Source organism: Ipomoea triloba, chromosome 8, assembly GCF_003576645.1.
Source record: "Ipomoea triloba cultivar NCNSP0323 chromosome 8, ASM357664v1".
Classification (NCBI taxonomy): Eukaryota; Viridiplantae; Streptophyta; class Magnoliopsida; order Solanales; family Convolvulaceae; genus Ipomoea; species Ipomoea triloba.
In genome coordinates, this window is record NC_044923.1 from 17,014,482 (window position 1) to 17,040,676 (window position 26,195).

General features: G+C 35.2%; 2 protein-coding genes across 2 annotated transcripts; one reads left to right on the plus strand and one right to left on the minus strand.

The window, feature by feature from the left end:
- The first annotated feature begins 2,333 nt into the window (after nucleotides 1-2,333).
- Nucleotides 2,334-6,267, plus strand: LOC116026721 (phosphoribosylglycinamide formyltransferase, chloroplastic). The gene is made up of 5 exons (XM_031268088.1): nucleotides 2,334-2,877; nucleotides 3,864-3,975; nucleotides 4,238-4,414; nucleotides 5,318-5,444; nucleotides 5,840-6,267. Exons 1-5 carry the CDS (start codon nucleotides 2,517-2,519, stop codon nucleotides 5,951-5,953), a joined length of 891 nt encoding a protein of 296 aa, XP_031123948.1. The 5' UTR covers nucleotides 2,334-2,516; the 3' UTR covers nucleotides 5,954-6,267.
- Nucleotides 6,268-6,796: 529 nt separating this feature from the next.
- LOC116026639 lies at nucleotides 6,797-9,768 on the minus strand. Its single transcript, XM_031267970.1, has 3 exons — nucleotides 9,065-9,768; nucleotides 7,648-7,946; nucleotides 6,797-7,422 (listed from the first exon to the last, which is right to left on the minus strand). The coding sequence occupies exons 1-2, from the start codon at nucleotides 9,721-9,723 to the stop codon at nucleotides 7,682-7,684; spliced, it is 924 nt and encodes a 307-aa protein (XP_031123830.1). The 5' UTR covers nucleotides 9,724-9,768; the 3' UTR covers nucleotides 6,797-7,422; nucleotides 7,648-7,681.
- Between the last annotated feature and the right edge of the window lie 16,427 nt (nucleotides 9,769-26,195).

Consider the following 26,195-nt stretch of genomic DNA (forward strand, 5'->3'; position numbering starts at 1 on the left):
TTAATTGTTACATGTAGATTTAACTTCGAAGGTACAATCTAGTTTCTTTACAAATGAAATAATATGAATCTATATATATAGGCAACAAACTTAACCATTCATTTCAAGGGACATTAGACCCTTTATTAGTCCAAGAGATAATATAACTGCGATAATAGTCATACATCAATAAAATATTCAAGTTGTCCAGAGTGATCAAGATGGGATCCCCAATATGAGGAGGGTCCGTTTGAGTGATCGTTAGAGTGTGTCCCGAGTTCCCCCTTGGTCATGATTTAAAAACTATTCACTTGTTAACATGTTTAATCACTTTTTAATTAAAATTAAAATAAAAAATCCTAAAATATATCATTTTAATCCAAAAAATTTATGATGTTTGATAAGTAAAATGGTGTAATGAGTTTACGGGTGTATTGTCGTTTCCCTAGAGATTGAATCTATGACACGTACTTGTATGAAAATTAAATTCGTAGACACTAAAATGAACAAACTTAACAAGAATCCAATCAACCATTTATTAATTTTCGTGTAAATTAACTAACAAATACAAGAATTTAACACAATTTCACAGCAAGAGTAAACTTGATAATTAAATATAGGACTCAAATTAAGGAGAATTATCTTATAGATGCTATAAAAAGATCAAGGGAAAACAATTAATCAAGAGTTCAATGAATTGGACAAAAGAATCCTTAATATAAATTCCAATTTTCATGAACTGAAGGTAAGGATTAGAACAAGGATTTACTCCACTTCCGTAACATATCAACTCCTAGTTCTTAAAGGTCAAAAGCAATTTAAACCCCCAATTTCCTTTACTTTCGTAAATGAAATTGGGTGTATGCAAAGAGTGACTTGATTTCAACATATAACTTTCGTTACAAGGTGGAATCATCCAAAGGCAAGTTAACAAATGTTACGTACCTTCTACTAACAAGATTTCAATTTAAGTCTAAGCATACTTCAATGAACTCTTAAACTAAAGGATTCTCTTATGAAAATATTCAAGAACTTAACATCTATAAAGATAATCCTACCCTAGCTAATTCAAGTCCTAAATAGGACTACTCACACATCATAATTAAGGATAATGGGGTGTTTGGCAAATGGCTGGTAGTTGATAGCTTATTGGTTTAGCTGGTAACTAATAGCTTATTATGTTAACTGATTTGACCAATTAATTGTACTGGCGGGTTATGAAAAAGTGTTTGGTAAATGTACTTTTAGTATATTAAAAATGTACTTTTTATTTATGGTTCACACAACTGTATAAGCATAGTCTATGAAATAATGATTCAACGATTAAGAGTAGAGTCTAGCAATCATTATACAATGGATCAAGGTTTACAGTGCACTATGGACATTGGTACATGTGTATGTATCTTATATTGTGAGTTTTTGTATCTTGTGTTATGAAATGATGTACCTTAAGAGTATGAATTCCATACCTGAAACAAATTAGTAATTGTGTCTTATGTTATGAATTTTTTGTGTCCTATGTTGTGAAATTATGTGCATATGAACACAAATTATGTATCTAAATCATATTTAAAAAACAAATATATAACATACATATGTGTCTTGTGTTTTGATTTTTGTGTCTTGTGTTATGACATTCTGTATTTAATAAGTATGAATTCGTACCTCTTCTTTTCAATTTAGAATCCATAATGCCAATGCTACGGGGACCCTGGTTTATCATATAAATTGCCAGAGTCTAATTACGTCGGGTCCTCAAACTAGATTTGGGCCAACCAACCATAACCGGCCTCATCGAACCAACTTCCTATGGGCTGAATGCCTGAATCTATCAAGGCTGGACTATGCTCAATTATTTCGTTAAAACTTTAATTTCCAAAATTGTTGTCGTTGATGTTTTAATCTACCTTCACAATTTGTAAACTCGTTAATCTACATTCACATACACTATACTTTATATTCACAATTTGTAAACTCCATATTCACACATTACAGGGCTACAAGTTGCTAGAACTTCTTAACTTTATTACAGATTCACACATGCATAACTCTACATTCACGATTTCTATACTCCATATTCACAATTTGAAACATCTACATTCACATATTTCTAGGCAACTCTACATTCACAAAATCATAAATCTATATTCACAATTTCTATACTCTACATTAACATTTTAAAACCTTTACATTCACATATTTTTGGACAATTCTATATTCAGCAATATGTTTACTAATTAAAAAAAAAGGACAAAAAACGACGTAGTTTTGGACCACCAGAGTCCACAGCATAATTTGCCTAATAAGTATTGGATTGATAAGCATCCGATAATTACGAAACATTCCCAGTTTTGGTCACAGCCCATCTCGTCTAGCCCATCCCGCTCGCCAACATCCCTAGCCATGGCAGCTTCAGAGGGATCAAACATCCATTCTTTTATCGCCATAAACCTTTGTAATCCGATTAAACCCTTTCTCTTTGGGCGAGTTCTTTTACCTGTATCCGATTAAACCCTTTAATCCTAGCAAGCTTTTGAATGGAAGCTCAGAGCAGGGTTTTTAGGCTCTCCTCGCCATCACCTGCAAAAAACCCAAAATTTTCATTATTTCAGACCCATAACTCTTCTTATATTCCATCAAATATTCAATGGGTCTACCTCAAAACCCAATTTTCCCTCGCTTCACTTTCTTCCTCGCCCAAGAAAGGCTCCTCTTCCGTAAAAGCAGTGGAAACAGAAACTCTATCTACTCCTCGAAATGATTCGAACGCAACAATCAGGAAGAAGAACTTGGCGGTTTTCGTTTCCGGTGGAGGCTCAAACTTCAGGTCAATCCACGAGGCTGCCGCTCAAGGGACCGTTCATGGAGAGGTGGTTGTTTTGGTCACCAATAAACCTGGTACCTACTATTCCGTTCTTATTTCTTTACTGTATATGTTTGAATTTTTTTATTTATTTGAAAAAAAGTGTCAAATAGGTCACTAAAATTATATTTTTTGTGCAATTAGGTTATCAAACAAGCAAAATATGTGTAATAAGACATTTTTTGGATTTCTTTTAATGCAATTTGAGTTGAGAACATTTCGATTTTTTCCTTGGTAATGGCAAAGGAAAGGGTGATTCTTAGTATATACCATGTAGTAAGTAATATGGTTGGATTTTACCCGAAAAGAATGAAAAAGAAAATGTAGCAATTGCATATATTTTCCTTGTTTGATGGAAAGTTCAATGACCTAATTGCACAAAAGCAATAAGTTTAGTGATTTATTTGACATTTTTTTCTTATTTATTTTGCAGTTTGTAACCTTGTGAGTTGTGAAAATGCTAGTTATGTTATAGATTTGCAAAGTTCTAACTTTACTACAGAATTATTTTAAAAGAAAACAAAATTGATTCAATTAGTTTGATTTTTTTTTTATGGTGTAGTTGTTTTGTTTTATTGTTTATGCAAAATTCTGTAACTTTACTATTGTAATGGAATGGTGTATGCTTCATGAGCCCAATACCCCTTAATGGGATATTTGAGATTATATAATCCTAATGTATTTTGTTCAAGCATATCTTGTTACTAGTAAAGTCTTAATATATGAAGTTATTAAGTGAAATACTCAAGTTATTTTAGCTAGAAACAGTCTCCTGGCCTTTTGGAATTTCCTCGAAAAGGATCCATAGTTTTTGTTTAGTAGTTTATGATGTTGTTAATGTGCAATTATCTCTTCAATCTTTCGGCATTTGCCAGCTGAAAAGGCCTCATTTTCTAGCTTGACTATTGAAACCATGACTATCTTGTTCTCCCGGGAAGCTATTGAAAATTTGTTTTAAATGATTTCATAAATGTTATTACTCGTTATGCATTATTGTCATTTATCTGCATATGCAATGTAGATTGTGGAGGTGCAGACTATGCCAGAGGTAGAGGAATACCTGTGATTGTGTTCCCGAAACCAAAGAATTCAGATGAGGGTTTTTCTCCCGAAGATCTTGTAGCTGCTCTAAGGTGTAGTGTTTTTTTTTTCCTGAAAGAATAGCGTAGATCTTTTTGTACTGCATGGAAAGCATTAAAATATCTTTTCGTTACCAATTTCTGCTATAGAATTGGCAAAAGGAGGGGAAATACACACACATGCATATTTCCTTTGAACAAATTTTAGTCAAATTTTTTTTCTTTGTATTGTGTCATCATTAGAGACTAGAAGTTCTGTCGTTTTCTTAATTTTATATCTTCTAATATGAATTCCCTATCCTTATGTTTTGTGTAGAACGTACAACGTCGACTTCATTCTTTTAGCTGGGTACTTAAAGCTTATACCTACTAAGTTGATTCGAGCTTATCCAAGGTCAATATTGAATATTCACCCTTCACTTCTCCCAGCTTTTGGAGGCAAAGGTTACTACGGGATGAAGGTGCACAAAGCGGTGATTGCTTCTGGAGCTAGGTAAATCTCATATTCATTTATCATAACCAAATCATTCTTTATTTATTCTTGCTCCATTGAACAAAGAAAATAGGGTTTAATTTCATAAAAAAACTCCGTAGAAAAGTATAGATATGATATAACATTATTGTTATTCTTGTGAGACTAGACACTAAACTATGGTTCAAAGTTGCTGGCTTCATAATTAGTAGGGAGATAAGGTTTACAAATATCATAAATTTCTAACCGTGGTAATCTGTAAACTTTCCAACACATTTTTTTTTAATATAATAGTATCTTAGTGATAAATGATAATAAACATGTAATCTTTTATTTTTATTTGGGTTTTTCCCAAAGGTATCCCTCCAGCCGACAGCCAGAGGACTAATCCTCCGTCCCAACGGTCAGCACACTAAGCTAAGTGGTAGCCGGTAGGGGACTGGCCAAATGGTTTGCTCCATTCACATGGGTGGGGATTGAACCCCCAACCTCATGCTTAAGGAACGAGGTGCTGAACCACCACGCCAACCATGTTGGTTACCATGTAATCTTTTATGATTATTGATAACAATACTTCATTTGCTGTTAGTAAATCTCCTGCTTTGCTGTGTCCTGCACTTGTCCTGAATGGCAGAATCCAAATATCCAATCCACGAGGTGTCTTGACTCCTGAGTAGGTCCTAACTGTAGGAGGCACCTTTAACCCCGTACCATACTCAAACTAATCCCCGTTTGCACCAAGCTGGCCCAAACAAGTGGCAAAGTGCTGGCCATATTGGTTTTTCCATACGAGAGGGAGTTTGAAATCCCGACCTCTCTTAAGTGATGAGAGTGCACGGCCACTCAAGCCAACCAAGCTGGTTTGGATACCCCTTCTTTAATCATTATATCTGCATGTATTAAGCTATTCTGACCCATATGCAGATATTCCGGTCCCACAATCCATTATGTTGACGAGGAATATGACACAGGACGTATCCTTGCTCAAAGGGTTGTCCCTGTGCTTGCCAATGACACAGCAGAAGAGCTGGCTGCAAGGGTTCTCCATGAGGTTAGGCACTTATGAAATTTTATTTTTGCATTTCTTACAATGCATATTTTCTGTGCGAGGATTTCGATTTGACATCAATATTCTCAATCATACTTTCAAGATCCACATTGTTTTTTTCTAGAATGCCAGCCTCCTTTAAAGATACATCTCTAGGTAAATCTTGGTCGTCTCTAGGTAAATCTTGGTCATCTAATCACATCACTTGCTCCTTAAAGTGATACTTATGACAAACGATATATACAACGTGAAAAGGAAAGCAAACCGAAGTATATACACTTGGATACAGTGAATTGCTATGGGAACATTTTGAAACCTATCACATATTTACTTGCTTTTTTTTTTTTTTTCTGCATCGTGTATGTATTGTTAACACGTATACTTTGTATGTATACCAGGAGCATAAATTATATGTAGAAGTAGCAGCAGCACTATGCGAAGAAAGAATAGTTTGGCGGGATGATGGTGTCCCTCTCATCCAGAATAAAGAAAATCCAAACCAGTACACATAACAAAGGTCTTCAAGAATATAGTTATAACCCGAGTTTCCTTTTCGCTGCTGAGTGCCTAACATGTTTTCATGCTAACCAACAATATCTGTAAGAATCACCGCTGTAGTTCATGTTATATGTATCTGCAACAATCATCCTACACTTGTATAATTGACTTATTCTGATTTTTTTAATTTTTTTTTGTGAGAGTTAGATTGAAGCATATAAACCCAGTCATGTATACTGGACAATTGTTTTGATGCAAGATTTTATCTCTTGATATAGTAAAATCTTGAGGGCTGGATTAAGAATGCCCTTTGTTGAGTTAATTTCAATTTTAGTCCATCAATTGTTGCTTTTTCTTACTTTAAACGTTTGATTTTCAAAATCTGAGTGGAAAGCTTTTCTTCTCAAATTCACAGAACCACTTAGTTTCCCTTCACATACTTATTGTGCAGAGTACTTGTTCTCAACAGAAATCTAAATGTAGAGCCGTAGAGGCAACCTCAACCAAATTTATTTCATGAGGCTGTTGGTATGATAATCAGAAGGTTCTAACTTATCATCAAAAGGCTCTAACTTCGATTACTAGTAGGAGTGGCCTACTAGTAGGAGTGGCCTATTGGTTGTCTTGCTTTGAACTGGTCAGTTAAGAATTTATCCTGTGCATACCTTCAGGTAGTAGCTGCTTGTTTCAATCTATCAATGATTTTCTTAAAGGTTTATATCTATCAATGGTTTTCTTAAAGGTTTATGATTATGAAACAACCTTAAAATCATTGTTTACAAGTAAGATGACAGACATGGAAAAGTCACCAAAAAAGTTGCTTCAACCAAATGGGAAGCCCTCAACAAAATAGAAACTAGAAAACTCAAGAATGTGACCATTTGACAACAACTCAGAATGTCTTGGCACAAAACATTGGTATCATTCAAGAACTTACACACATCATAATCTCTAATTCCAACCTTTTAGTAAAGGGAAAAAAAATCATTACTTTGTCCATGTAGTAAAGGGAAAAAAAATGGCATGGAATACAATAGAGATTTCTTAGGAATCATGATTTAGATAAATTTGGAATTCAGATTCTATTTCAACTCGAGTTCTCTCACCAAAAGGGACTTCAGTTCCAGAATATGATCAAAGGTCTCAAAAACAGGCATTTGGAGTGTACTCATATTATGGACAAACTAATAGCTGGATCTATTTGGAGAGTTGTCGTTCATTTTGGTAGTCACAGCGCGGAACAAGCAGCAGAGATGCAACTCTGAGGATCAAGATCGATCCTCATATACTTCTGCTTCTCGATTTTTTGCTTTCACCTTTATATTTTGCAATGCTATCATTTCTAGTTTCAGATTCATATTTCTGATTTCCAGAATTGTATGCAGGTTCTGCAAGTGTTAGTGTATTACCAATCAAATTGCATGCTTCCTTTCAGGGATATATAAACCCGAGTAATGTCGATAAATTGATGACCTGAATCCATCTGCGAAAGGATACCACAACTCGTCAGTTACAGATGATAAAATGGATGAAGTGACAAATTCTTCTTGGCAAACAAAAATTTGGTCGAGTTTATAATGAAGACTGCAGTTTGAGAGGTATGTATGCCACAAAGTATATTGTCGACGCTAAAAATTTCATAGTGAATAACTATTCCCACAACAATATTGATAGGCCATAATATGATAGAAAGTAATGAAGAACTTACCCCCCATAGCTTGTTTCTGTTTTCACATGAAGATTCATAGTGTGAGTTGGTCTACGGGTGTTTCAACTTCTGAGGGGCTTTCGATGTCTTGAAGATATTTGCACATCAAGTGTTTACGCCTCTGCAACGTGAGCAGGATCAAGATACTATCGGTCTTTACAATGCTATAACCTGCCTTGGTATACATGTTGTATGGTCCTGCATCAATCATTCGACAGTGCAGGTAGACCGTTTTTGAGGCACTCATTTTAGAAATCAGTTCCTCGCTTGCTTTCAACAGGTGCCAACCTATGCCCCTCCTGGGAAAAATATATATTGATGCAACATAAAAAACCAATCTTACACAAACCAAACATAACAGATTACAGGTCTTCAAGTGGTAAACACGGACCAATATACAGACCTTTCATCAGATTACTAATCAAGGTCCTCTAACTAGTTTGAAGATCTTCAGCCATTGCCAAACAATATATGGTTCCAATCATCATCTTACTAATACAGTAATACAGTATAGTAACATATGCTCATTTGAGAAAAATCTCAAAATAGATTACTGTATATTTGTCAATTACCACTATGCCAAAAACTATAACGGTCATTTTCGAAAGGCAAAATGCTGGACAATCCCCCTAGTCATTTGGTGCTGGACTTGGTCTAGAACCAGCTACTAGCCACTTGGTGTTGGACTTGGGCCAACACCTGCCGTGATCTGACTCTGATACCCCTTATTAGGATTAAGTGTTTATTACTACGCCAAAAGCTATAGCTCGTAGCGAAGGGACAACTTTACTTTCTCATACCACCACATTTTCAAGAGGCAGGATGCTAGACTTGACCCTTTAAGCCTCCGCCAAACAATCCCCTAGACACCTCATGCTAGACTTGGCCCTTCACTGGCCTCACCCCCAACGCTCTGAGGCCGAACCTCAACCTGTGCTCGAGAGATGGTTGTCCATACACTGATAAGGGATGTATGGATTCTCGAAAAGAGAGGAGCCGTGGTGGTCCCTCCCGGACTTCCCGGATCCACGAGTGATCGAAAGTTGGATCTACATTGGATCTCACCCGAATCACCCCATCTATCCTCCTGAGGAGGAGTTTGGTTTCAAACCCCGGTTCGAACAGGAGGAGTAAGCCATGCTAATGTGTCTTTAAGTTTAATGTAAGCTTAATCTACTCTCAAGTCTAATAGCAAGCAAACTAACTCTAGAAACATAGTAACTCAAAGAAAAAGCAACAGAGGTATTGCAAGTAGAAATACAACTTCCCAACATAGAGTGGACAAATCAACCACAATAACAAAGTCAAGATGTTTCCTTCAATTCTTTTATGAACTATAAACCATAACTATCTAAACTAACCAACTTATTCTATATCCTTCTATGATGCAGATAACTCTCAGAAGCATAACACTTACCTCCTCAAAGATTGCCTGACAGCCATATTGGATATGTAAGGAGCATTCTTGGGAGCAGTTGGTGTGTGAGGGCTATCATTAGCACCCCTTCTGTCAAAACACACCTCCACAGTCCCAGCCAGCTTCAACTCTCCCTCTTCCCCATCCCCATTTTCTCTGTAGAACCCAAGAAGGGTTGCAGTGTGAGGCATCAAGCTTCTCCTCTCAATCAAATACTGCTTCACAAAAAACTCCAAGAGCTTCAAATACCCCAAGGATATCATCATGGACTCCGCAAAGGACTTTGCCAATAACCTCACTGTCATGTCCATCTCCTCTTGCCTCATCACGCTAACCAAGAGTGACCCAGACTCCAATTCTTGGAAATACGAGTAGTTCTCGAGGAACTGGAGCTTGTCGAGGTCTTCATTGGCGAGAAACCGGCCTGTTGGGAGAGGGTTTTGCAGGGATGTGGTTGAGGAAGAGTTCGGGGTTGAGAGTAGAGGGGAGATGAGATTGGGGGAGTTGAAATTGGAGGAGATGGCGAAAGGGCGAGTGGGTTTTGGGGTAAAGATTGAATCTTGACGGGATTTGAAGTAGGCGATGTGGTAAACATAGTCGTGGCGGTGATGGTGAGTTCGGGGGTTGAAGAAGAGGGAGCTACAAATACTAGCGGCCATTTCTGAGGAGATGAGACAGGAGAACGTGATCGTAATCCGATGATTTTGTGGGGAAAAATAACATAGATAGGGCTATATTTTTTCTTTTCTCTTCCCCTCATCTTCTCCTTTTCATTTGTTTCCCCTAACGTGTGTTTGGTAACCCGTAAAATGAATTTCAGAAAATGTTTTTCTGAGTTTTCTGTGTTTGACAACGTCCGAAAAATGTGATCAACGAAAAATGTTTTTCGTTGACCAAGAAAAATCAGTTCATTTTTTCGGAAAATGATTTACGGAATTTTTTTCCGTAAGTCATTTTTCAGAGTCGCCAAAATAGCTGTTTCGCATGTTTTCGACCAAAACCAAGGCATATCACCCATGACCATGGACCAAGGAGGTGGGGAAACCGCCGAAAACGTTTGTTACATTTAATTTTTTTTTTATTTCTTTATAAATCCTATTTTTTTATTAAACACCATTATTTTAATAACTATTATAATTTTTTTATATTTTAAATAAAACAATTGCAATGTTTCTATCCATTTTTCAGAAAATGAACCAAACACACAAAGACAGTTTTCCATAATACATCCAAACACTGGAAATGAAACTGTTTTTCGGAAAATGACTCATTTTCCAGAAGTCATGCTTTCCAAACGGACCCTAAATTAATTTTTTTTCCTGAAAACTTAAAACACAAATATATAATTTTATAAGAGCATCCTCATCAGTATGAAATTTTACACTGAGTTAGAAGTGTTACTAGGAAAGAGAGGAGGGAGAGAGAAGAAGAAGAAAAAAAGAGAGGTCTAACGCCCAAAAAAAAAAAAACAAGTAATGCGCCAGCGGTATCAGTGGACCCCTTCTTCGTTTTCCTTTCTCAATCAGTAGACCCCAAAAAAGCCTTGCACTTGCAAGAATAAAAATCAACAAAAAACCCATCACCCATCAATCCCTTTTCTTTGTACTATTCCAAAATCCATTTAAAGTCTATTGGACTTTATTTGATTTTCTCATATGAGAGGGATTTGAATTTCTGACACCTCTTAAGAAATGAGAGTGCACGGCCACTCACGTTAATGAAACTGGTTTCTTATACCTTATACTTAAGGCAAACTCAATGAGAGTTTTTCATTGGGTTTTAGTACATGTTATAGAAAGGGAAGCTTATACAGCAAAGGAGGAGAGAATGATAGTTTTTTTTTTTTCTTTTTTTTTTTTAATGTCAATTCTAAGATTTTTTGGAAAAAAAAAAATGTCTTGAGTGCAGAGTAAATGCCAATAGGCGCTTAGGATGGTTACCCATAGACTTGATAATTTGTATAAATGAGTTCGTTAATAGGTTTACATGATAACAACACAAACATTATAAGGCTAAACACGTACATGACTCGTCAACTTTAACGAGTTAGAGTTTTAAATACAAACAAACATGATTTTTAAACAATACACAATACACATTTAGTTAACAAGTTTCGGATCTATATGATATGATGACACAATAATTCCTTTAGAACTCATTAAGCATGCTAATATAATTTTATTTTATTTTTAAAAAAATAAAATTACCTCTTCTATGATGACTGTGAAATGTTGTAATGCTTAATTGTACAATTTACAATTCTCATGTGATAATGTCCTTATAAACACTTTTTTTTCAATTCTTTTATTTCATTAATAAAAATTATAATAATTTAACATTTTGACTATGGGTTGAAGAAGGATGGGGACGAGAGATATACTCTCCACTCTTAATAGTCCCATTGCCATCCCTAACCCCAACTTGTAGCTCCTCTTTCTCCCTTTCTACTTCATCTTCTTCACCAAGTTAGAGCCTCCATTAATAGCTTCTGAAAATGTTCAATCATATACATTTAGCACCACAACAAATAGTACATGGAACTCTTTTGACGTATCTTAGTTAAAAAAGGCACGTGATTGGTACTCCTACACTTAAACAACAACACCAAATGCTAATATCTATTACTCTTGTGATAAACTACAAATAAGTCATCATACTATTTGAGAAACAGTAATTAAACCATCGAATTCAAATAATCCCAAGTAAGCCACTGAACTCGGTAAAACAAAGCAATTAAGTCATTAAAACCGAAAAAAATAGCAATTAACATTTTTAACAGGTCATTTGTATATTTCGACCACCGACAACAACTTCCGGCCACCGACAACGACACTTCCTGCGAGGGTGACCATTTCTGGTTGCCCTCGCTGGAGAAGGCGACCTTCCTGGTCGCAAACTCCCAAAGAAGGCGGCAAAAAATGGTGGCCTTCACCTGGAGAAGGCAACCAGGAAGGTCGTCTTCTCCGGCGACGGTGACCAAAAATGGTCGCCCTCGCCGGAGATGGCAACCGGCATTGACTCGGTCGTCGGAAATTGTTGCCTGTGGCCGGAAAATGCAAATGGCCTATTAAACATGTGTTAATTGTTCTTTTTATGATTTCAGTAGCTTAATTGCTTTGTTTTTCTGAGTTTAGTGGCTTATTTGGGGTCATTTGAGTTCGATGGCTTAATTGCTGTTCCCAAATAATACGATGATTTATTTGTAGTTTATCCCATTACTCTTTAATCTGAAACCCAACATTAGTTTTCATTTTCATCATCTTTCATCTTGCTCTCTCTTTTTTTTTTTTTTTTTTTTCTTCACATGAGATGAACTTGACTAAAAGAGTGTTAACGAGAATCTAACTCGTGACCTTAAAATACAAAAATTATGTTCTACGGTTCTACCTATTTGACCACCCCGACCTTTACGAGGCTACTCTCCTTCTTCAATTCCAACAGTGGGGCTCTCTTTGTAGTAATTGATTCAAACCATTTCACACCACTTATGAGTTGAGTATCCACTGATTGCTGTGAGTGTCAACTTTATTTTATTGCTTTAATAATTGATTCCCATATTATTTTTCTTCCAACACTTGTGAAAATACTTAATTATATTACACATTTAGATTTTTATTTTGGTTTTCATCTCTGGATATGGTTTTGACAATATTCTTAACTAGTGGAAGACAAATGGGATTGTAAATGATATGATTGCTACACTTTCTTACTATTTTAAATCATATAGTTGCATTTGAGTAAGCTTTTAGCACTAGTGGAAGGATTGTAAGTAACTACCGGAGGAGGCTTCATCCACACATTTTGGAGCTAGGAAACTTAGTATGTATACTGAATAAACATCGCTCATGTGTAGTAGTTCTCAGATCATGCAGAAGAGGTAAATCATATTAAGAAGACCATATACCATAAGCTCGACCAAGAGAGTATTGACAAGAATCGAATTGAACTCATAAACTTTAAGTACAAAAATCATGTTCTATTTATTTAGTTATCATTTGCAAGTTAGGTGTCCTACAATTTTAATATAGGCCGGGTTTGGGCTTGCTAGGTGGAGAAAATTTTGCAGATATCATTCTTGTTTACATCCTTAATTACTAATGTAACCCCTCGGTTTTTTCGACAAAGTTAAGGTTCGAGAATATTGATGTAAAATTTTTTTAAGCTATGACGTTTAAGAGAAGACTGTTCGGTGCTCGAAATAATTTTTTTAGGATTAGTTATCGATAAGCTGCGAACTACGTACCGGTCACGAACCGAGAAAATTTTAAGGATATAGATTCAGTTCGAATCTTCTAGAATTTGGATTATTAAGTATCATGCGATTAAGCCTGAATTTCTAGTTAGTTCAAGAAAAATTTTAAATGGACTGTAAGGGATAAATTGTTACGGACTCTGTACCTATATTTAGCGGAATACCGAAAAATTCCCAAACTTGGTGATTTGCGACAGGAATATTTTTAGGATAACTTTGGTATTAGAATTTTCCCGAATTAAGTTATAATCCTCCGAACATTCATCTGATTTAAGCATAAACTGGCCAATTAGATTTGAGATCTTCTAAGGACACCATGGGGTGATGACAAGTGGCAAAGCAAATCTAAGACTAAGGACACCATGGGGTGATGACAAGTGGCAAAGCAAATCTAAGACTAAGATTGGGCATTAAATGTGACATTTATGAGGTATGGCCTAGTTGCACTTGTTACTTGATCTTCAAGAACTAAATCTACACTAATCACATGATCATCTCTCTCACTCTTCCACTCCATTTTCGAAATACACACTTAGGGAAGGAAGAAGGGAAATTATCTTAGTCTTCTATTGTGATCCAAGAACACCCTAGGCAATTCTTCAACTCCAAGGACTCTACTCTAGATAAGAACTTCGGTTTTGTTCGGATTCTACCCCTCCTAAGACTTAAGCTTGAACTTAAGTGTTAATGTTTAGTGCATGAAAAATATTGTTATTGTGGTGATGTTGTAGGGGACTTTGAATCTAAGGAAAGATCTAGCACTTCTTCGGTTTTAAAATCTTCCATCGAGGTAAGGAATCCCTTAAGTTGGCTCAATCACTTGAAGATAGACAAATGATAGAAANTTGAGTATCCACTGATTGCTGTGAGTGTCAACTTTATTTTATTGCTTTAATAATTGATTCCCATATTATTTTTCTTCCAACACTTGTGAAAATACTTAATTATATTACACATTTAGATTTTTATTTTGGTTTTCATCTCTGGATATGGTTTTGACAATATTCTTAACTAGTGGAAGACAAATGGGATTGTAAATGATATGATTGCTACACTTTCTTACTATTTTAAATCATATAGTTGCATTTGAGTAAGCTTTTAGCACTAGTGGAAGGATTGTAAGTAACTACCGGAGGAGGCTTCATCCACACATTTTGGAGCTAGGAAACTTAGTATGTATACTGAATAAACATCGCTCATGTGTAGTAGTTCTCAGATCATGCAGAAGAGGTAAATCATATTAAGAAGACCATATACCATAAGCTCGACCAAGAGAGTATTGACAAGAATCGAATTGAACTCATAAACTTTAAGTACAAAAATCATGTTCTATTTATTTAGTTATCATTTGCAAGTTAGGTGTCCTACAATTTTAATATAGGCCGGGTTTGGGCTTGCTAGGTGGAGAAAATTTTGCAGATATCATTCTTGTTTACATCCTTAATTACTAATGTAACCCCTCGGTTTTTTCGACAAAGTTAAGGTTCGAGAATATTGATGTAAAATTTTTTTAAGCTATGACGTTTAAGAGAAGACTGTTCGGTGCTCGAAATAATTTTTTTAGGATTAGTTATCGATAAGCTGCGAACTACGTACCGGTCACGAACCGAGAAAATTTTAAGGATATAGATTCAGTTCGAATCTTCTAGAATTTGGATTATTAAGTATCATGCGATTAAGCCTGAATTTCTAGTTAGTTCAAGAAAAATTTTAAATGGACTGTAAGGGATAAATTGTTACGGACTCTGTACCTATATTTAGCGGAATACCGAAAAATTCCCAAACTTGGTGATTTGCGACAGGAATATTTTTAGGATAACTTTGGTATTAGAATTTTCCCGAATTAAGTTATAATCCTCCGAACATTCATCTGATTTAAGCATAAACTGGCCAATTAGATTTGAGATCTTCTAAGGACACCATGGGGTGATGACAAGTGGCAAAGCAAATCTAAGACTAAGGACACCATGGGGTGATGACAAGTGGCAAAGCAAATCTAAGACTAAGATTGGGCATTAAATGTGACATTTATGAGGTATGGCCTAGTTGCACTTGTTACTTGATCTTCAAGAACTAAATCTACACTAATCACATGATCATCTCTCTCACTCTTCCACTCCATTTTCGAAATACACACTTAGGGAAGGAAGAAGGGAAATTATCTTAGTCTTCTATTGTGATCCAAGAACACCCTAGGCAATTCTTCAACTCCAAGGACTCTACTCTAGATAAGAACTTCGGTTTTGTTCGGATTCTACCCCTCCTAAGACTTAAGCTTGAACTTAAGTGTTAATGTTTAGTGCATGAAAAATATTGTTATTGTGGTGATGTTGTAGGGGACTTTGAATCTAAGGAAAGATCTAGCACTTCTTCGGTTTTAAAATCTTCCATCGAGGTAAGGAATCCCTTAAGTTGGCTCAATCACTTGAAGATAGACAAATGATAGACCTTAAGTTGGCTCAATCACTTGAAGATAGACAAATGATAGAAAATTATATGATTAGGAATTTTCAAGATAGACAAATGATAGAAAATTATATGATTAGGAATTTTCACATGAAAATTTTGTGTTATGTTATAAACCTAAAAGTTGGCTCAAAAATCTTTACCTTGATTTTTAGTGAATTCGTTATGCATGTTCATAGCTAATTTATGCATGTATATGTTGAATTTATGCCCATATAGGCTTATACTTGTGGAAATAGTGAAAAGAAATCATGATAGATTCTGGCAGTAACTTCCGAGATTTATTGGGAAAAATTGGTAAGGTATTTTGATCCTATTTTTTTTAGGCATGTAGTTCTATAAGAGTAGAACCCGCATATAAAATTTCATAACGATCGGAGTAGTATAAGTACGGTTTTCGAATTTTTTTTCCAAAACTGGTCCAGAGAGAGAAATTCTGGACAGCACACTGCCAAGGGCAAAAATGGAATTTTCTGTGTTTATTCGCGGATCAAAATGACCAAAACTTTTTATGGAAATCAAGTACTATAAGTTGGGGTTCTACCATAAAAATTTCAAGTGAAAAAGAGTTCGGGAACTATTTTTTCCGGCTCAATCTTTCGGACTGCGCCAACTGAAATTTCTGGCAGATTTGACGCGGACTCGTTTTCGATTTGTTTTTGACCAAACTTGTCCCCGATGTTTTTAATCCCAAATATTGTGATGTTTTGAAAGCCTACGGGCAATCGGGTGAATTTTTGAAAGGTTCAAATATTATTATTTTTGCGCATTATATTTATTAACTTGGAAAGTACTTGTGTTTTGAAAATTATTGTGTCTCTTGTACTTGAATTTCTGTGATATGACTAACACTAACCTAAGTGTGTGGGTTGGGGAAATATACTTGAGTAAGTATATTGGTTATGGAGTCGTGTAATAATACTTAATGAATGTGAGGGAGTCTGTATGATTAATCGGTACTGCAGAGCGAAGTTCCTTCGCTGAGTGAAATGGTGAGGGGTCTGTACGATTAATCTATACTGCAGAGCGAAGTCTATTCGCTGAGCGAACATGTGAGGATCTTGTATGATTAATTCATACTGCAGAGCGAAGTCTATTCGCTGAGTGTTGTGTGACAGGAAGGTGGGTGTTGTGTACCCCACATGTGAATTAACGGTGGGTGTTGTGTACCCCACGTGTGAATTAACGAGTGGGTGTTGTGTACCCCACGTGTGAATTAACGAGTGGGTGTTGTGTACCCCACGTGTGAATTAACGGTTGGGTTATGTGAGAGCTAACTGTCGGGTGTCTTGAACAGTAGTGTGGGTGTTGTGTACTCCACGTGTGAATTAATGGCTGTGTTATGTGCCGAAGTTACCGACATAATGTGAAATTGTTTGTTGTTAGATTGCTTGCAGGTAGACTGCGATTGTTGGGTAATGTTTATCTTACTGTATTTATTATTGATGGTTGTTTTCGAAAACCTTTGTTTACGTTCGAGTGACCATGGATCCCCTTACTTAGCCGTCGTGCTAACTACACTTCGTTGTGTCATTTATTAGATGCAGTCTAGCGTGGGCCCTTGTGGCCGATGAACTCTAAATAGGATGGGAGTCGAGGTTGAAGATTACTCTATCCTAGAATAGACACCCTGGAAGGATTAGTTCCATATGTACACTTTGGATGTTTATATGGTTATTTGAGGTTGTAAGTTTAGCCTTAGCGTTTGGGTATAGGAGAGATACCTAAGCGTGGCGGTAACACCCAGTTTTCTGCTGGTTAGACGCTTCCGCAATGTATTATATTTTAAGGATTTTGTAATAAATCCAAGATCTGAAAATTGGGGTGTTACAACTAATTCTGTCACTTTGTTAATAATTCCAACTTAAAGACTAAAAATAGTGACACAAGTAAAAATGGACTAAATATGCTATTTAACCTATTTTACTATAACCTAAAAATTGAAAGTGTAATTTTCTTCCATTAATACTAGTTCCAACTTAATCTCACAATCAATGCTGTAGAAGGCATTCATCGGGCGTTCGATGGCGCCTAGCGCTGCCTAAGAAAAAGAAAAACTAAACACATGGACAGTTGAAATTGCCACTCGGAGCCCATAAACACCACTGACGAGGTGTGGAAGTGGAGCTATGAGCACTAGAGAAGATGAGTTTCGTGCTGTGAAGCACAGGAGCTGGTGACAGCAACGAAGAATTACTCACAATTCCCATCAACTTAGGGTGCCTAGGCGACCTTTTTTACAATTGCTCACAATTCCTAACAAGGTTTGAATTCGTAAATAAAATTCTGGTCTCAATAATCTTGCAAGTTATAGACTCATGTTAAACAAAATAATTAAAATTCTATAGGGTTTGACTTTTGTACATTTATTTATACAAAATAATTGTTGACCATTAATGAAGATTTTAATAGTTCAAAATTGTAAAATTACAATTTCTTATAGGGACCAAACTTTTCACCTCGTGAAAATTTTAAAAATCTATAATGTTGACGGTAACAATTGAAAAACTAAAATTACTATGTTGCATAAATATAGAAAATGAAAATAACCATTTTCCCTTTTAAATAGGGTCAGGGGTAGGGAATTTTTTGTGAATGTTTACATGTCTACTAATTGTGTCACTTCATTAACAAATTAGAGACTAAAGATAGATGGTACCAATTACATTAAGTTGTGAACATTCAATATATAAATTATAAACATTTAATATGTAAATTGTATATTTATTATTTTGAACTCGGATCCACCTTACAAGGTATACTCGGGTCCACAGAATAATTTGCCAACTCGGAAATGCTATGTTTTTATTTTATTTTATTTTATTTTTTTGTTTTAAGATTACAATTACAAATTCACTTAGCAAAGAACACACTAACAACTTGTAAAAAAATATCAAACAGTTTGGGTTGCTCTAAATAAAATTTTGATCTCAAGAACCTTGCTTTGTTAGTTTCATTTTGGGCTTAGGTTTCCTATTTTAATTTCCTCCTTAGAGCCCAGTGATATAGTTTGGACTTTGTCAGTTTTGAGCTTCGAAAGACCTCATAAGCGAGAGAAGAGAGAGAGAAGAGGGGCAAATTACGCAAATTATGCCGTGGACCCAGGTGCACCTTGCAAGGTGCACATGGGTCCAAAACGACGTCGTTTTATGCTTTTTTAAAAAAATTTTTTTTTTGTTAATTAACGCCGTTAACGGAGGTTGGGAGCAGTAGGCAGGCGGTTGTCTGGTTCATCATCGCAGTTCTCCAGTCATTCACCATCATCGCAAAACAATTCATCATCGCCGCAATTCTCGCAAAACAATTCATCGCAGTTCTCCAGTTATTCTTCACTCATTCATCATCGCAATTCTCGTTGGATTCATCATCGCCGATCTCCTTCGATTCAACATCGCGAAATTCTTTCGATTCACCATTGTAATTCTTCTTCAATGATGGCAGAGGTAGTAGATCAACTAAGTTTACGCGTTGATGACTCATCTTCGATTGCAGGTTTTAAGTTTGGATTCATGTTTGATGAATTGTATAGATTTATGTTTGTTTTTTTCGAATTTAGGATTTGTGGTTAGATTGATTGTGTAACCATGTATTTGAGTTTTAGATTCACACTTATACAACTCTACATTCACATTTACATAGTGATAGATTCACACATTTAGAACACTACATTCACACTGTTTCCTAATACTCTGTTTTAGTTTTTATATTTGCAGTGATGGCAGAGGAAGTAGATCAACTAAGTTTACACGTTGATGGCTCATCTTCGATTGCAGGTTTTAAGTTTGGATTCATGTTTGATGAATTGTATAGATTTATGTTTGTTTTTTTTCGAATTTAGGATTTATGGTTAGATTGATTGTGTAACCATGTATTTGAGTTTTAGATTCACACTTATACAACTATACATTCACAGATACATAGTTCTAGATTCACACATGTACAACTATAGATTCACACTGTTTCCTGATACTCTGTTTTATTTTTTTATATTTGTAGTGAATGCAGATTTAGTTGTTGTCTCAACAAGCAATGATCAAGGCTGTATAAATGTTGAGGATTCTACTTCAATTCCAGGTTTTTTTTAATTGTTTTTTAGAGTAAAATTAGTGATTCATATTGATTTACGATTTATGTGTAGTTGTGTGTAATAGTGTTTGATGTGTGAATATAGAGTATAGGACCTGTGAATATATAGTTTTGAATGTGTGAATGCATAACAGTGTTGATATAATTGCTAAACATATTGCCCCTGAAATGTGTGAATCTAGAGTTTTCAAAATGTAAATACACAGTATATGGTATGTGAATCTAGTGTATTGAATGTGTGAATCTAGAGAAGATAGTAATCCTGTTACTGAACAACTATCACTGGAATGTATGAATCTGTTGTTTTCTAACTGTGAATATCTAGTATAGCTTATGTGAATATATAGTGTGGCATTACCCGCCGCCCTCTACATAGAGAATATATTTCCATTAGATTGCTTTTTATTTGTTTTCTTTGGTATGCTTTTCCATACTTGAGGTTATATTTCATATGTGCAGTTGATCAAGATTTGGTGGGTATTGTAGTAAGTAATGGTGATGAAGCGTATGAGTTGTATAACGATTATGCATTTAGAGTTGGTTTTAGTGTGAGGAAGGGTAAGCAACGCTACCAAGGGTCTACTAAAAATGTTAAGATGAAGACATTTTTGTGCTCTAAGGCTGGTAGTAAGTCCAAGAAAAACAGTGGTGTTAAGGCGTATTCAAAGATTGATTTAAGGACGGGGTGTGGCGCATATATTCAGTTTGATGTAGATGGTAATGGGGTGTGGACAGTAACAAAACACGAGAAAGCTCATAACCACAAGCTAAGCACTAAAGACAAGAGTCACCTACTTCGTTCACACAGAAGAGTGGGAAATAATCAACTTTCATACTTAAGAGACTTAAAGAAGAGTGGGGTTGCCTTGGCGGATGGGATAAGGTTTTTGAAACATCAGTCAGGAGGGTCTCCACTCGTTGGGTTTACCAATCGAGATGCTTACAATTCATTGGCATCTGATTCTTTGAAGAGCTTGGATGGAACTGATTCGAATTCGTTGATTGAAATATTTAGGAGGAGGCAGTGTAATGAGCCTGACTTCTTTTTTGACTTTGAAGTTGACGATGATGCAAGATTAACTAGCTTTTTTTGGAGGGACAGGCAAATGAGACGAGACTATGCGTTGTTTGGAGACTTGTTAGTGCATGATACAACATATCGCACTAACAAGTACGACATGATATGTGGTCCATTTATAGGGATGAACCACCATTGTATGAATATTATGTTTGGGTGTGGTTTTTTGATGAACGAAAGGATAGAGTCATTTGTATGGTTGTTTAGAGCATTTCTTAGATCTATGGGTGGCAAATGTCCACAAACCATTATGACTGATCAATGCGCAGCCATGGCTGCTGCCATCTCTCAAGTGTTTACAACATCACGGCATCGTCTTTGCATATGGCATATTGGTGAGAACTCGAAGAAGCACATCAAGACACTTAGGAACAATAAGAATTTCATGGATCTATTTAATTGTTTGTTGAAGTACACAGACACCGAAGCTGAGTTTGAGTTGTATTGGTCAAGGTATGTTATTGTACTTTACTCATTCACTTTGAGTTTGAATTTTCAATACTATTTTTGTAAAATAATGACTTATTGATTTGTGAATATACAGTATAGAAGCTGTGAATCTAGAGTACTAAATGTGTGAGTGTAGAACATATAGTAATATAATTACTGAACAAGTATCACTGAAATGTGTGAATGTGTACGTTTGAAACTGTGAATGTATAGTATAGGGTTTGTGAATGTAGAGTTATGAATGTGTGAATGTTTATCAGGCTTGAGTTCAGAGATCTTAAAAACTGTGAATGTAGAGGAGTGTATTTGTGAATATAGATTTATCAGATTGTGAATATAGTTTCTAAAATTGTGTATATTTTTTCCTTTTGTGATCTTATGATTTTCAGGATGGTGATTGACTATAAGTGTCGCAAGAATCCGTGGTTAGAAAAATTGTATGATTGTAGGGAAAAATGGTGCCCGGCATTTAACAAGGATTACTTTTCTGGTGGCATTTTATCCTCACAAAGGAGTTAGACCACAAACCATTCAATTTCTAGGAAGCTAACAAAGACAGCAGGGCTTTGTGATTTCTACTCATCGTTTGTGAGCGTTGTTTCTGAATGGAGAAGTAAGGAAAATGGTGAGGATTTTTGGTGTGCTCAAGGCATGCCCAATATGATGATGGATGATGTGAAACTTCTTTCACATGCTAGAGACGTATATACCATTGAAATATATTATATGTTTGAGGAACAATTCTTGAAAGGTGCTGCTTGTCATCAAGATAGTGTTTTCGACGATGGCTGTCATTTGAAGTATCATGTTTGGCGTCCTGATAAAGATATTATAAGGCATGAAGTTAGTTTTAAGCCTACCAATTTGGATATTTCTTGCAGTTGTAAGTTGTTTTCTGAATTAGGAATTTTGTGCTGCCATTGTTTACGCATTATGAATGTACACTGCATTTGTTCTATTCCCGATAAATACATTCTGAAAAGGTGGACAAAGAAAGTTGCTGAAGGCAAGGCTGTTGATATGGGTTCTTTGTCTTCTAATGTTGGTGTTGCTCCTTCAATTTGGGTTGTTGAGATGACCAGGAAGTTTCAAAGACTAATTGTTTCTTGTCAAGACAACAGTGCAGCTAGACAACGTTGTGAAGAAGCTTTTCAAAGTGCAAAGAAAAGTGTTGAAACCGAGGTTGGTTATGTTCATATTGAAGAGTCTGATGTCCCATCTTCAAGTGGTATTGTACAAGATCCATCAAGCCGGAGATTGAAAGGTGAGCGTAATAAGAGGCGAAGTAGTATTATTGAAAAGAAGTCTGCTGTAGCTAGGGGGCGAAAGAGTTCTGCAAACAAGGTTGCTTCAATTACAAAGGGTGTTGTTCAATCTATTTTGCCGGGAAGTTTATCTGAGATTGCTGGGGATGGATATCTTGTACATCCAAGTTCTGGGAGTTCTGAATTAGTTCATGTTAATAAGAGATGACAATATATTTTTTGTATTTGTGAACATTTAGTTATAAAATTTCTTTGGAGTTATTAATTAGTACATTTCAGTGATGCTTGTGGAGTGTTGAAATTTTGAATTTAGAGTTATTAAGTTGTGAATGTTAGTTTTAAAACTGAAATGTAGAACAGATAGTAATATAATCACTGAAATGTGTGAATGTGTAGTTTTCAATGTGTGAATAGAGTGTATAGAATATGTGAATATATTGAAACGAAAGTGTGAACGTTGAACAGATAGTAATATAATTACTGAACAAGTGTCACTGAAATGTGTGAATATATGACTTTTCAAAGTGTGAATATAGAGAATTGAAGTTGTGAATATAGAGACACGAGTGTGTGAATCTAAACCAGATAGTAACATAATTTCTAAAATGTATGAATGAGCACTTTTCAGACTGTGAATATAGAGCATTGAGGCTGTGAATATAAAGACATGAACGTGTGAATGTAGAACAGATAGTAATATAATTATTGAAATTGTGATTTTGGATTTATTAAGTTGTGAATTTGGTTAACAGAGTTAAGATTATTATGGTCAATGGTCAATTTTATAGTTAGAGAAGTGTGAATGTGGTGTTTTGAAATTATGAATATAAAGCTATGGGTGTGTGAATATGTAACAAAATTAAAACTTGTAGAAAAAAGGATTACAACATAGTTCTACAGGATTTCAAGGAACTATTGTATATTCACATTTGAGTACAAGCTGTTCATTTCTTGTTGTACAAGAGTTTGGTTTTCTTGATCACAATGTTTTTCAATATGTTGGCACGCCACCTTATGATTGTTGCGGCGTACCTGGCCCTCAATCCAATTAAGAAGTTTTCCTACAAATATACAAGATCAAATAAATACTTTATTGCAATGCTAGCAAAAAAAAAAAAAGATAAGAAATTATTCAAAGCTAGTATTTGTGTACTTACATTTAAGTTTGCTTTCTTTTTGAATCCCGGGTTCCATTTATTCAATGTCCCTTTATATGTTTCCATATGCCTCATTACAAATAGTCTGCAATCAATTTAATTTTTCGATTCTTTCCAACTCATGTCCACAACCTCTATGGTTAGCTCATCTACCTTCCAGAATAGGGCAGATGACCCCAGTGCTAGGTATTCTTTTAAAGTTGTAACCTGGACATAAATATTTAAGTCTACCACTGTTACACATTCACACATTCATAACAGTATATTCACAGATTATCTATTCTACATTCACAGATTGAAAATACCACATTCACACATTTCAATGTTAGATTTTCAGTGATTATATTACATCTGCTATACATTCACACTTTGATAACTCTATATTCACACTTTATATACTATATATTCACGGTTTGAAAAGTACACATTCACATACATGTAGCAACTGAAAAGGAGCTCAAGTTGGTGATCAACTTACCAAGAGGGTTGGGCAATCTCCATACTTGTCCTTCATGGTAACACCACGGACTAAGGACTTGTTGTCAATTATTTCAAGTTTTGAGGCTTTAACATTAATGCAAATGAGAAAATAGTGCCCGTGACGAAGTACTGGAAAGAATATCTAAGTTCAAAAAAGGAAAATAAAAACAGTGTCATTAATGTGTTGAATGTGACTAGATAAAACTGAGTGTTGTTGATAAACTCACCAGGTCCGCATCATTTATGTCCAAATTTTGTAGGCGCTCAATTTCATATGTCATATTTATGTCCAAATTTTGTAGGCGCTCAATTTCATATGTCATCCGTATGTCCAAATTTTGTAGGCGCTCAATTTCATATGTCATCCGCATGTCCAAATTTTGTAGGCGCTCAATTTCATATGTCATCCGCTCATAGAAGTTTTGTTTCTTTTCAATTTCATATGTCATCCGCTCATAGAAGTTTTGTTTCTTTTCTTCCATCGGGAGACATTTCATCCATTCGTGGGTGGGATCTAGTTGTAACTAAGATAAAAAAAAACAAAGTTCTCAAACTGTGAATATAATGTATAGAAGTTGTGAATATATAGACATGGATGTGTGGATCTATAACAGATAGTATTATAATCACTGAAATCTATGAATATATACTTGTCAGATTGTGAATATATAGTATTGAAGCTGTGAATATATGGACATGAATGTGTGAATCTAGAACAGAAGCTGTGAATATATGGACATGAATGTGTGAATCTAGAACAGATACTATGAATATATGGACATGAATGTGTGAATCTAGAACAGATACTACTAATATATGGACATGAATGTGTGAATCTAGAACAGATACTACTGTAATATGGACATGAATGTGTGAATCTAGAACAGATACTACTGTAGTCATTGAAATATGTGAACAAGTATCACTGAAATGTGTGAATATGAACTTTTCAAACTGTGAATATAATGTATTGAAGTTGTGAATATATAGACATGGATGTGTGAATCTATAACAGATAGTAATATAATCACTGAAATCTATGAATATATACTTGTCAGATTGTGAATATATAGTATTGTAGCTGTGAATATATGGACATGAATGTGTGAATCTAGAACAGATACTACTGTAATCATTGAAATATGTGAACAAGTATCACTGAAATGTGTGAATATGAACTTTTCAAACTGTGAATATAATGTATTGAAGTTGTGAATATATAGACATGGATGTGTGAATCTATAACAGATAGTAATATAATCACTGAAATCTATGAATATATACTTGTCAGATTGTGAATATATAGTATTGTAGCTGTGAATATATGGACATGAATGTGTGAATCTAGAACAGATACTACTGTAATCATTGAAATATGTGAACAAGTATCACTGAAATGTGTGAATATGAACTTTTCAAACTGTGAATATAATGTATTGAATTTGTGAATATATAGACATGGATGTGTAAATCTATAACAGATAGTAATATAATCACTGAAATCTATGAATATATACTTGTCAGATTGTGAATATATAGTATTGTAGCTGTGAATATATGGACTTACATAGGCAATTGTGCTGAAAAACACCCTCTTCGGTTGCCCGGGTGCACGCTCTTTGTCAAGCATTGAGAGCCTCAATGCCCATACATCTAAGAAGATATTTTCAACTTGGCCAACACTGAGCGAGATGAAGTGATCCCTAGTGATCTCAATGTCACCAAAGCTGAAAAGTAATTCACTACAAAAGGCACAAAAAAAGAATTAGAATTAAAAAAAATAAGAAAATTTACCCAATCACAGTAATGTAAGTAATTAATAAATATTTAGATGGAACATACTATTTAGGATGTTCCTCAGAAACTTCTACAAATGCATAGTTCGAGAGGAGTTTAT

Coding starts and splice junctions, on each gene's coding strand:
- LOC116026721 (XM_031268088.1), top strand. CDS start 2,517: ATGGAAGCTCAGAGCAGGGTTTTTAGGCTCTCCTCGCCATCACCTGCA. Junction 3,976..4,237: donor GATCTTGTAGCTGCTCTAAG/GTGTAGTGTTTT, acceptor TGTTTTGTGTAG/AACGTACAACGTCGACTTCA. Junction 4,415..5,317: donor GTGATTGCTTCTGGAGCTAG/GTAAATCTCATA, acceptor ACCCATATGCAG/ATATTCCGGTCCCACAATCC.
- LOC116026639 (XM_031267970.1), bottom strand. CDS start 9,723: ATGGCCGCTAGTATTTGTAGCTCCCTCTTCTTCAACCCCCGAACTCAC. Junction 7,947..9,064: donor GTCAGGCAATCTTTGAGGAG/GTAAGTGTTATG, acceptor TATTTTTCCCAG/GAGGGGCATAGGTTGGCACC.